This window comes from Rousettus aegyptiacus, unplaced genomic scaffold (genome assembly GCF_014176215.1).
Source record: "Rousettus aegyptiacus isolate mRouAeg1 unplaced genomic scaffold, mRouAeg1.p scaffold_m13_p_4, whole genome shotgun sequence".
Taxonomy (NCBI): Eukaryota; Metazoa; Chordata; class Mammalia; order Chiroptera; family Pteropodidae; genus Rousettus; species Rousettus aegyptiacus.
The window spans coordinates 53,589,731-53,602,225 of NW_023416307.1; the positions used below are offsets into that span (position 1 = coordinate 53,589,731).

Below are 12,495 nucleotides of genomic sequence, written 5' to 3' on the forward strand. Positions count from 1 at the left end.
TCTACCTAATATGGATATAACTTTATTTAAGCAGATACAGATACTTTCCACAGAGCAAAAGCAGCAATCCAAAGGTGCACTTATCACTCATACCCTTAAGCTGCCTATGCACACACTACATTGTGATCAAGAATCCCGACCTCAGCAAAGACCAAACTTTTCTTTTTTTGAAGCAAAGTTAGTTAAAAGATCAGTAGATACAAAACAACTAATCATAACAGTAAAGACATAAATGATCACTAAAAATTAAATGTATAATCTAATTTAAAAAAAAAAACAGAGATATCATCTAATGCAATAAGTTTCTTCAACTCTGGACAGAGGAAAGTTCTTCAAATAGGCTCTCCTTGGAGGAAATCTGCCATGAGCATCATGCAGGAATCCATTTCTGAGAGAGGTGCAGAATGACGGAAACTCCTTGGCCTGCTCCATGGATGAGAAGTCTCCCTGTGGGAGGCAGTATGGCCTTGGGGTGCAGAAGCCTTAGAGCCAGACTATGGCCTTCAAATCTCAGCACTGCTACTTATTAATGTGTGACCTTTGTTAAGGTTTCCTCTCTCCACACCAGTTTGCTCAGTTAGCTTCTGACCAAAAATGTATATGTGAGTGTGTGTGTATCTTTAGGAAAAGAAAAAAGACATCTCATTCATCATTTTTGGAGAGAAGCTGTGATGGGGATGACTAAATAATTTGCTACTCTAACTTTCTTGTGGCTGGAGAACCATTTAAACGTAAATATTGACATGTCATACATAGATTTCTTATAGTAGGCTCAACTCTTGCCTCTTGTGTCCAGAGAGTATCAGGGAGAAAGATTTCATGAGAGAAAACATGACTTAGAAAGACTTAGTAAAAGAATGGACAAATGTCCACTTAGGAGGCTATGGTTACGAAGAAAATAATAATCGATGGAAACTAAAGGTAGGTTATTATCTGTTAAAACCAGTATATTCAAAAGTACAATATATTCAGAGGAAAAAAAGGTTTAGAAATGTGTGGCAAGTGCACCCCATATAGCAGATTACAAGGGTCATGCGAGAGCAAGGACCAGCTTGGAAACTTGGCCAAAGGTCAGGGTTCAGAGGCCAAGTGCTCTGGAGTAAGAAACTCAGTTTTCCAAATCAGTGGTGAGGACCTCGGAAATGGCTTCCTTACTCCTACCTCTGCTAAAGATTTGGGAAGCCAAAAATGCCTCTGCTGGCTGATTAGCCACCTGAGTCAGGCAACAAAAATTTATTAAGCATCAACTGTATACCAGGCTCTATGTCATGAAGAATAATAACCTTATGCTATCTATTATCAAAGGTTGCCCCATCTTTGCTCCTGGCCACTTTTTTTGGCCATGAGGGAAGGAAATGTCTCTTAATTTTCCATAACCAAAGCCCCACCCCACCCCACCTCACACCAGGATTTTAACTTTAAGGTAAAGGGCAACCAACAACAACAACAACAACACCTAAAAAACCACCCCAGAGATAGTAATAAAAAGAAAGATCAATTGGCAGTTAGTATTTTAACTGAAGACCACAGAAGTTGATTTCATACCCAAGGCATTCCTTCCCCTCTCCCCACAACAAAGAATAGGGCACAACACCTCTGCAGCAACATCACACAGATCTTTGGGGCTTTCGTCTTCCATAAAAAAGTGACACTCTGAAAACAACAGACTATCAGATTCTTCCTCTTACTCGAACCCCTTCTTGAGATGAGCATTTTTAAAAGGCATTTCGACATAATGATTTAGATGGGTATTTTCTCAGCTTTTTCGACCATGTCTTTTGAAAGCTTGGCTCGAGACACCCTTCCAGCAGTCTTCTTACTCAATTCCTTTATCTTTCAGCTCCTGTTTGACGCGTTTTAGATAATCGGGATCAGGGTAGCCATAGCTGCAGAAACAAAAGCCCCTTAGCTTCATCACACATGATTTTAAAGAATCTGTATACTAAGCCCTGGCATAAAAACTGTGTTGCAAACATTCTCAAACAACCTTAAATGCAGATGACTTATAATCACTTATAAGTGTGCAGATATGAGTCATTTAGCTAGTGAGTGAGCTGAGCTGTCTGCCTAGGATCTGCCTTTCAACAAGACTTTTTTATTTTCAGCTGGTAGTAAGCAGTGGCTCTCATACAGTTACATTATACTATGTTTTTATATATAGCTCATGTAAAAGAAAATCAATTGGCAGTTAATATTTGAACTGAAGAAATGTGTGTAGATATATGTTACATATAAAAATATAGTATAGTATATATTTTTATTATATGTGTGTGTATGTATATATATATTATGGTATCTGCCACAGGAGGATTTCAAATTTGGAAAATCTGCAAAAGTCTCAGGATGTGTTCCCTTTTGAATATGAAGGGTCTAAGGTATCCTTTCTGAATTTCATTAAGAACAATTGGATTGCTTATAATACAACTTCCACAACATTAAATAAGATTTTTTCTAGAGTACTATTAGCCAAGTGAATTTAGGATTTCTATGGCCCAATGGGAGGAGAGGATAGAAGAAAGGGAGATCTCAAAAGAAGGCAAAGTAAATAATGTTCCTAGTATCTACCCTTCAAATAGACAGGAAATCCCAAATTAAGTCACCTGAGATACCATTCATCTTGGATTCTGAAGACTCTTTTGATGCAAATTTTAGTAACTGTATGATATTTTGTAGTTGGGAAGGTAAAAAGTAATGGGAACCGACCTTTTTGCCTTCGAGATTAGCATGCTTCAAAATACTGCATCCAATCCCACTACTATAAACAGTCTCCTTATATCTACATCCTCAAATTGCCATATTTTAAGACCTCTAAATTCCATTTAGCAACCATTATGTTTCAAAAGGTTCTCACTTTTCGGGTCCCCCAAACCGGGATGTTTTGTGGTGGATATCATTCCAAGTAATGACATCTGAGACTCCTGAAGTTCGAGAATACCCCACTGTGAAAATCAGCTTATGGTGAAAGGCCTTACGAAGCAGTGCCAAAACCTCCCTTCCCTCTGCGTTGTCAGGTAAGTAGGCAGTTCGCTGTATTCCCGAATATTTTCTTCCTGGGTTTGGGTGGTCTTTCTGTATGAATACAAGAAAATGTCACATGAAAACACTCCAGTGTATAAATTTTACTATATAGATAGAGGTGTTCATTTTCAGTTAGAGAAAATAAAAAGAAAGTATTGAAGACTTGCTCATATTCTCAACATTAATATTTCTCCTCTTTCCCCTATATTCTACTGAAAACATCATCCACCTTCCTGAATCTCCCTCAACCCTAACATATAATCACTACCCACCCTTTCTTTGCCTTAATAGACACACAAAAAATATCTGAATTGTACACAAACATTGCTACCTTTATCACTCTTTAAAGCCCTTGCACATGACCATGGAAATAAGTCCTTGAAAACTCCACTGTCTAACTGGCAACAGAACAGTCTCTTTTGCTCTAGTAATCCTAGCACACTGGAAAGAAACCCATGGATCTCGGAAACACTTACTGTTTGTATGCCTTCAAACATATGATATTTAATCACAATAGAGCCGCAGTGTTGATAACCTGGAAGTGAATGTGTTTCCCGAATGCATTCCATGGTTCCCTCTGGCTGATTCCCTTTCTGGATACCATAGGAAGTCAGGCACACAGGACAGGCTGGCTTATATTTCATGGCTTTGTTGATACAAGGAGTGCAGAATTGGTGCTTGCACTTTGGTAGCACTTGTTTATTACTAATGGGCTCCATACAGATGGGACAAATGTCCTCTTCCTTGTCCACTTCTGATGCCCCAGAACTGGCTGAGCACTGAAATGTTGGTGAAGCTATTTCTGAGTCATTCATATCGATGTCCATGGGTGTTTCATTATCCTCATTGCATTTCTCTCCGGGTAATGAGGACATTCCCTCTTTTTTTAACAGATACTGCTTTGCCTTTGCAAGTTGATTTGGGAACCCAATCAAAGTCATGGACTCTTGATTTAGCACAAAGTGTACATCCGGATGCCTCTTACTAAAGTCATCAGTGAACCTGGCGCTACTTAAGTGCATTCTTTCCTTGCCCACAGTTTTCAATGAAAGAAGCTCTGTCATTAGCTGACATGAGACATATTGATAGGCATCAATGAAACTTGCATAAGCATGCATAGACAGATCTAACTCCTTGTCCTTAGGTTCAAATAGGATGCGGATTTTCCGACTTTCAATCAAAACCTTACTTTGAACGCCGTATCTTTTTTCTATCTCTGATATCTCCTGGACTAATGCAGCTTCTAAAAGCTTATAGCGAGCAATATCAATCTCAAGTCCTCTCGTAATACCCCTGAGATTCAATATTTTCACAGGTGCCTTGACAAGACTTTCAGAGATCTGGGAGGCAGGAAAATGTTTGGCAGCTAAACTGTTGTCCTGAGTCCCGTGGAGAGTTAATTCTCCTCCATGCTCCTCTACATAAAGTTTTGTGAACTGATGATTCAATTCCTGTTTATTTGTCTGCTTACTGTCTGCTAAAGCAACACGTTCCTGCTGCAGAGTGCCCACACTCTTCCAAGTTCCACTGATGAAAGACTCTTGAGCTGCTCCGAGGTTACCTGAGTGACCTGAGGTGAAGTCTGCAGAGACTGAATTCGGAGAACTCTCTTGACTTTTTATTTTTACACCAAATCCTTTCTCTTTTGAGTCTATTTTCTCAGGATATTTCTCAGTATATTTGGAGTATTCTAACAAAGGCGAAGGAACTTCACAATGGTAGCTCTTCTCTTCTGACCTGGTATTTGGGTCAAAGGAAGAAACACAGTGGTTCTGGTCCTGCTGATAGATTGGCTCCCTCTCTGTTCTCAAAGGGGAAGATTCATGTTTCTGCTCACTTTTTAGGAGTTGCTCATTCAAGAAGCCATGTATTTTTTCAATATCTTTGAAGTCACCACACACCCTCTCAATTCCATTGCAGCTCTCTGATTTTTTGACATTGGGGCAGAGAGTGGTTATGTGTTCCCTCTGCTCTTTAGAGAACAGGTTACAGTTCAGGTCAGCTGTGACAGTAAGAAAGATCTGAAAATTTAAAAGGAAAAAATAAAATTTCTCAGGCCCACAGTTTCCTCTCAAGAAAATGTCTGGAGTCTAAAGAAACAATCATTAGCAGAGAGTGACTTCTTTCAAATCCTTTTCGGAGTATATAGCACTACAGCTCCAAGGTTCCCAGCCCTGTCTGCACATTAGAATCACCTGGGGAGATGAAAGAGAGAGAGAGAGAAAAAAAGCCAAGGCCCAGGCACACCTCCAGAGATTCTGATATAAATGTAGAGCCTGGGCATGAGCATTTTTAAAAGCTCTGTGGAACAAGACTAGATTCTAGAGCTGCTGCTCTCTGACCCCAGGGATGTGGTGGAGGGGAAGGCACTTGGTCTTTCTGGGCAAGCTGCTGTGGTTCTCACGGAAGGGTCTGTGAGCCTGGATGGGAGCCATAAATCTGAAGAGGATGTATTTTCCTACTACTGTTTTTTTCTTGTTTTCAACCCCCTCCTTAAAAACAAAACAAAACAAAACAAAACAAATAAACACCAAACTGCATGTAATGCTGGGCCCTCTAAATGATAGCCTTTAGAATCTCAAATATGACAAGCATACCAGACTAGGCTAAAAAAACAGGCAAATTGATTGTAATACAAAAGTAAGATTTCTAATGTCTTTTCCCCCTTTGAGAATTTTTCACATGCCATTTCCTCTGCATGGAACATCTTTCTCCTAGGTCTTCCTTCAACATGTTTCCTGAATCCAGTCACTTCTCACACCTCCATCAGGACCATCCAGAGTCCAAGCCATTATCATCTTGTGCCTGGCCCGTTGCAACCTCTCTTAATTGCACTCTGACCTTCCACTCGGGCTCCTTCCTACATTCAGTTCACACAGCAGCCAAAGTGATCTTTTAGAGATATAAACCCGATCACTCCACTCCCCTTACTCATAACCATCTGATAATCCCTTGACATTTAAATTAAAATCCAAAGTCTTTACCTTCATCCCCAAAGACCTGACTCTTCTGGGTACCTCTCCAAGTTCCTCTTTCCTGTCACTCTCTCTCTTGCTCACTGCCCTCCTGCCACACTGTCCTCCCTCCTTGAAGCCCCTGGGGCTCAGGATGTAAGCTCCCGTCTTGGGGCCTTTGCACTTGTGCTTCTCTCTGACTACAGCATTCTTCACCTGGAAATCCACTTTGCTAGTTTCCTTCCTTCATTCATGCCTCTGTTCAGATGCCACCTCATTAGAGAGGTTTGCCCTGATAATGTATTAAAAGTAGTGGTCCTGACATTGTCTGCCATTTAGCCTGCTTTATTCTTCTTCATAGTACTTATCACTGGCAGGCATTTCATGATAAATCTGTTTTTTTTGTTTTTCGTTTTTTGTTTTTACTATTAATGTCTGTTTCCATCACTAGAATGTAAGGTCCCTGAAGGCAGGGTTTCCTATGCTCCTGGCTGTGTCCCCAGCTCCTGTGACAGTGTCTGGCACACAGTAGATAGCTGGTATTGATTGTCGAATGACTCTTTTCATGGCTGGTTCCTTCTCATCATTCAAGTCTCAGGTCAAACGTCACCTTACAAAAGTCTCTGACTTCTGGTCAGAAGCGGCACCTCCTCTTTCCCTTTCCTCACCCTGGCCCCGTCACTCTCTAAGGCACATATCATTCTCTAAAATTGCTTTATTTATTTTCGGTGACTTGCTTATTGTTCTATGCACCTCCCCACTCTCAGCAGAGACGTGTCGTTTTCACCTCTGTGTGTGTCCCAGTGCCTAAAACTGCGCCTGGAACATAGCAAGTCCTCAGCCAATGGTTGTTGGGACCAGTAATGAAAGGCATGGTAACTGGAGCGGAAGTTGCAGACACATACTTTCTGCAATTTTCTTTCAACACTCACCTTTTGGACACAAGAATCCACAGCACTAGGAATATATTTTTCATTTGGATCCTTCTCACCAGACCTCACCCCTTCTTGTGACAGTGTCAACGAAGATATTCCGGGTGTGGTAGTCTTCTCTGGATTTTTAGTGGGTTCCAGGAAAACAGTCACGAATTTGTCGCCAAGACAAATGTGGTGCTTTTCTTTTTTCAACACTCTCTCCTTAGCTTTAGTGGAGACATTAAACACACAAATACACACAGACATGGGCGTGATTTCAAATAACCCTCTGATTCATGCATTTGTACCCCGCCCCAGCACACTCTCAGTAAGGGCTGCTCCCTGCATCCTGGGATGGTGGGATGGTGTAGGGGATGTGAAGGTGCTATTCATCACTCTCAGATGGGTAGCTTTTTACTGTGGAAATGAAAATTCAATGATAATGGAACATTGTCCTCTTGTTAAAAGTCATGTCTCTGAAACAGTTTCTCATTTCAATAATGTGGAATAATACTCATTATATAAAACGGAGTGAAAAAAAAAGCAGGGAATCAACAGTGCAGACTCAGAATTTGTAAATATACACATGTGTTTACTCACAATCATAGAAAAAGGCTGGAAGAAATATATGCAGATGTTCACATTGTTTACCTCCAGGTAGTTTTCTTCTTTATTCTTTTCTACACTGTGCAACCTCCCAAAATAAATCAATGGAATAATTATTTAAAACATACAAGTGGAATACCTAATGGTAAAGGGTGACAGGCCTATGGGGGGAGGGAGAGGTGTTCTGAGAGCTGAGAAATAAGTCAGGATGAGGATACTGGAAAGCGTCAACTTTAAGGCTCAGTCAGTCCAAATCACTAACTGGGCACGGATGGGCTCTATCCTCCGCTGCTGTGGGCTGCATCTCTTGGCAGCAAGAGCCCCTGGTTCTCGTCCCCCACCAGACAGTGCCATACTTTCTCCCGCCCTCTCTCTTAGATCAGCTCACCCTGGGTCTGCCTGGAACCCCGCGGGACTGGGCCGCTGGGACGGCCTTTGCACCCGCAGCCCAGGCCCACGGCTCACCTTCCCTTTCCAAGAATTCCACCTGGAAGAGGCCCTGGCCGCTGGGGTCCCGGGGTCGGACGGTGCACTCCCCACCATCTGAAAGTGTACGGCTCTGGAAGTAGGTATTCAGCTTCCAGTGTAGGTGCGAGATGTCGGGCTCGGACACCCGCACGAGCAGCGGGGACGGGCAGAAGCGCGAGGCCATGGCTCTCCGCGTCCGGCTGGCACAGAGGCTCTGGGCGCTGCTCGGCCCGGACTGGGGCAGGGGTGGATCCCGCCCGGTCGCCTTGGGCCGCAAAGTTTCAGTTTCGCTTTCCCCAAGAGCCCTCCCTGTTCCCGGCAGAGCCGTTCCCCGTCTTCTCATGGCCGCCTTTCCTGCTGCCGTCAGTTAGGTGAGTAGTTCCAGTCCCGCGTCCCCGGGACCACGGGCCGCCGAGGCTCTCGCATGTCCTCTCCTGCGGGGCTGCGGGCAGAGGGTTTAGGGGTGGGGTGAGGATGAGACCCGGCAGATGCTGAGGTCAAAGCAAGTTTATCCTGAGTTCGTGATTACTTTTAACATGATTGTTGTTACTATGATATGCAGCTAAAATGTAATTTACATTCTAAATTCAGATAAACTACCTACATTATTATTTTTTTAATTGTTCACCTGCGTTATTATATCACCCATTACCTCTTTGCAGCCTCTATCCTTTTGACTGGCTCTTGGGGCTTTCCTACCCTCGTTCCTTGATTTGGCTAACAGTACTGGACTACTAGCTGCCCTGTGTTCTAGGAAACAAAGCTGAGTATGAAGGCCACAGACCTCACAGGCTCCTGAAGGGAGGCAGACTTGTTAATAAAAAAACAAATCTCTTGAAGGCCCCCAAGAGGAAGTGTGAAGCAGAATCTTAGAGAATGTTGTGTGTGAGTGTGAGAGGGTGTGGTGAGGGGGAAGGAGCATCTGAGGCACAGGGACCATTGTGATCTGAAGCAGAGAGGGAGTGCTGGGGCCTTGGAGGAGATGAGATGGGTGAGGGAGGTGATGGAGGAAGGGTCTAGATCAGTGCTGTCCAGTAGAAATATAATGAGAGCCACGTATCTTATTTTACAAAGTATAAACAGGTGAAATTAGTTTTAATAATGTTATTTAATTCAGTATATCCTAAATTTTTTAATCATTTGTGTATTCCAAAATAATCTTTCGGCATATAATCCATGTTAAAAACAGTATGAGATATTTTACATGCTTTTTGTCATACTGAGCCTTTGCTATCTATCTCATACTTCCAACACATCTCACTCAGTTGGGACTAGCCACATTTCAGGAGCTCAAGAGCTGCCTGTGGCTGATGGCCTACACTTGACGGCACAGGTCTAGATGGCGAAGGGTCTTGAAGATCAGTGGGGAGAAATGGAAGCATTGTGAGCAAGGGAAACAGGAGAGTGACATGTTAGATGTGCATTTTAAAAGATGGTGTTGACAACCATGTGGAGGATACATTTCCAAGCAGGGCTAAATGGAGGCAGGGAGGTCTGAGATAGGTTTTTGCACATGGTTGGTAAAACTAGAAATGGGTCAGTCTTTATGGAGAGTAATTTGGCAGTTCTATTGGAATTAAACTGCACCAACTTTATGATTCTGCAGTTAGAGTAGGAGGGAGCCTTGTATACTTTCTAAATTTGAACCAGTTAACATAATACCTATTCAAAGAATAAAATGTGTATTTAAATACATGCAAATCTTTATTGAGAATGTCTCGCCATAGCTCAGGCAAGATGCCTTGAAGTGAAATGGTGTCTGTGGGCAAGGAGGATAGGAACATACCTGAAAGTGACTTAGGTGGTTTGGACCCAGTGATAAGTTGGATATGGGACAGAAGAGAAGATTCTAGATTTCTGACTTGAGTAAGTAAGTGGTATATCATTGACTGAGCTGTGGAATCTAGGAGAGAAAGCATGGATTTTGAAGATGATTGGGTAGGGTTAGGGAGATGAATCCAGGCCAAAGGCCTGTAAAGGTAAAGTGAAAGGTAACAAAAGAACCAAGGGAAGATGGCATAGGAGAGTCCAAGAAAGCAGAGTTTTGGGACTCTACGAATGAAAGAACTATAGAGAGGGGTCAAGTAAAGATCTGAAGTGAGCCCACTGGGGTTAACCTCATGGAGGACACTAACAAGCAGTTTCAGAAGATTGCTGGGGGTGAGGCAGGAACCCACTACAGTGGGCTGAACAGGCAGATGGATGGGGAACAATTAACTTCTTCATGCTGCCTATGCAGAGAAAAGAACACAGTAGGAACTAGTGATAGAAAGTTGGGAAGGCTTGTGTTGTTAATTGGTGTTGTTTTTAAAATGGAAGCGATTGAGGGTTTTGGGCAATATGCTCCTTGTTTCTAATTTCTTTGGCGTTTAATAACTCCCTACCTGCCAAGTTTATCCCTAGGCCTTTAAAGCTTTGGTCTAAGGAAGAAAACAAGTGTGACACCATCTAAAGCAAAAGCCCACTGGATGGCCCCAGACAAAGCAAACAGACTTTCTTCTTTTGTGGAAACACCAGTGCCCTCTGGAGGCAAAACCCATCTTTTTTTCATCCTTCAGGATTGCACCGGACTTGGTGCTTTTCCTGAAACATAGGAATAGTAGTGCTCTGATACTGTAGATAGTTGTACAAAATTTCTGAATTGTAAAGGCAATAGAAATCATTTCAGAGGCCTAATGGCAACTAAGTGGGCAACAGATGTAGGCAACTGTGTCAAGTATTTTCATCATTAGTGTCCTAAAAATTGTCTTTAATTCCTACCATTAGACTGAAAATCATTAAAATATGTTTTTCCAAAGATTTTGATTTTTAACCAAAGAGTCCCCTTTCTAATTCAATCAAGGAATTTATCACAAACTCAGTAACACACACCCTTAACAGGCATAAGAACAGTTCCCTTTCTTCAAACCCTCTTGGGAGGTCTTCATGCTCACTCATAAGGCTGGTTTTTCCTCATTGTTCTTTGAATGCTGAGCTCAGTCTTACCACTTGGTGTCATTCTCTTCTAACTATGTAAAAATCTGCTCCATCCTTTAAGATCTGGCTCTAGTCTCACCTTCTCCATAAAGCTTTACCTGCTGTAGCCCACATGGCTCTTTCCCTTCTCTGAGCCACCGTTACAGTTTCAGTTGGAACCTCTCTGTAAAGAACAGAAGGTAAACAGTAACAACAGGAGCAAAACAATAGTGCATCTTCACCAGTAAAACTAAAAACTACTGAAGATCAGAAATCATATTTATCTTCCTATGGCATATGTTAGCAAATCCCCTAAGTTGCTGGTCAATGCTTACTGCATCCTTTCTATTCCTTCCTAGAAGTGGGACACCATATTTGGGAACAACAGTCTATGCTCAGAAACACAAAACGAAGTATAAACATTTAAAGATCCCAAGGACCTGGAGAATGGACTTTCCCAAGGTAAAAGTACTCTTATATAAATGCATATAAATCATGAACTTTGTTCAGCACATGAGTAGGTCTTCCTATAACAGCAATTAATCTGGGTCTTCAGTTTTATTGACGTTCTTATTTGGTTTTAATAGCCCAATAAAAGTTTTTTCTTGTTCCATGTGAGTTGAAAATCAAGAAAATGCTAATCTAATCAACGGAGTCACCATGAGAATGGATGATTTTTTAAAATGTGATCTCAGTATCATTTTGATTTGTTCTACTCCTTCAACAATTCTGGGTTTTTTGTTTCTTGGTTTTTTTTTTTTTTTTTTTTTTTTTTTTCAGGATGGGGTGGGAAGGAGGATGATAGAGGAAGAATAAAAACAAGGGAACGGAAAAATGACATTTCATTTGTTTAATTGTAAAATTCCACATTCAGGCTTGTGTCATGAAATAAGCAATTGGAAGTGAATGCTTACAGGTAGATGAGGAGGTATATAGCTAATGAGGCTCATGTCCCCATGTTTTCTGTTCAGTGTAGAAAAACCCCGTAGCCTTTGGAAACTGGACGCCTATCTGGAAGTTTTTGGTCAATTTGGTCTGCGCTCTTTGGGCCTTTTCAAGTGTTAATCTCTAGCCCTTCAGTTTATCCTGAATTAGAAACTCTGACCTGTAGGGAAATGAGGTAGGGTCAATGTTTGCTAGAATATTTAGTATTTTAAGAGTCTCAGGTATACATATTAAACAAACAAAAGCGTTCCTCTTCCCCCTCAAACCCAGTCCTTTGGCAGAGTTTCTGTTGCTTTGTGTTTATTAGACTGTATTTCTTATCAGTAATCTGTAGTCATTAAGTTTCAATTTTTTTTTAAACCAATCTCATTTTTCACAGGGTGCAGGAACAGCGGCTTACGATGAGAAATCAGGTAGGATTACCTCACTCTCTGTCTTGTTTCAGAAAATCTTAGCTCATACCTGTCCTCAGTGGAGAAAGGGGAGTACAGAAGGAGGCTGTCTCTCCTACAAGTGCTCAGGTGCGTGATTGCAGGACCTTGTGGCGACCCAGCACATGCCTCAGAAGGGGGACTGCTTCAGAGGTAGTGTGGCACCAGCTGCACTGGGGCTCCCATTGATCCTTTCCTTTGCCC

At 41.9% G+C, this 12,495-nt stretch overlaps 2 protein-coding genes across 4 annotated transcripts in view; one reads left to right on the forward strand and one right to left on the reverse strand.

The window, feature by feature from the left end:
• On the reverse strand, nt 1-8,243 carry DTX3L (deltex E3 ubiquitin ligase 3L). The gene is made up of 5 exons (XM_016137029.2): nt 7,958-8,243; nt 6,905-7,113; nt 3,495-5,039; nt 2,852-3,069; nt 1-1,886 (listed from the first exon to the last, which is right to left on the reverse strand). Exons 1-5 carry the CDS (start codon nt 8,142-8,144, stop codon nt 1,817-1,819), a joined length of 2,229 nt encoding a protein of 742 aa, XP_015992515.2. The 5' UTR covers nt 8,145-8,243; the 3' UTR covers nt 1-1,816.
• Nucleotides 8,231-12,495, forward strand: part of PARP9 (poly(ADP-ribose) polymerase family member 9) — a 25,325-nt gene continuing 21,060 nt past the window's right edge. The window contains exons 1-3 of one of the 3 annotated variants that reach the window (XM_036218826.1): nt 8,231-8,331; nt 11,275-11,377; nt 12,240-12,381. In XM_036218826.1, coding sequence (XP_036074719.1) covers nt 11,363-11,377; nt 12,240-12,381 — 157 coding nt within the window. In that variant the 5' untranslated portion in view covers nt 8,231-8,331; nt 11,275-11,362. The remainder of the gene's footprint in view (nt 8,332-11,274; nt 11,378-12,239; nt 12,382-12,495) is intronic. The other 2 variants (XM_036218829.1, XM_036218827.1) reach the window with 2 other exon arrangements.

Excerpts from the sequence above, each read along its gene's own strand:
- DTX3L (XM_016137029.2), bottom strand. The coding sequence starts at position 8,144 with ATGGCCTCGCGCTTCTGCCCGTCCCCGCTGCTCGTGCGGGTGTCCGAG. Across the intron at positions 7,114-7,957 it reads GGAATTCTTGGAAAGGGAAG|CTAAGGAGAGAGTGTTGAAA; the intron begins GTGAGCCGTGGG and ends TCTCCACTAAAG. Across the intron at positions 5,040-6,904 it reads TGGATTCTTGTGTCCAAAAG|ATCTTTCTTACTGTCACAGC; the intron begins GTGAGTGTTGAA and ends TTAAATTTTCAG.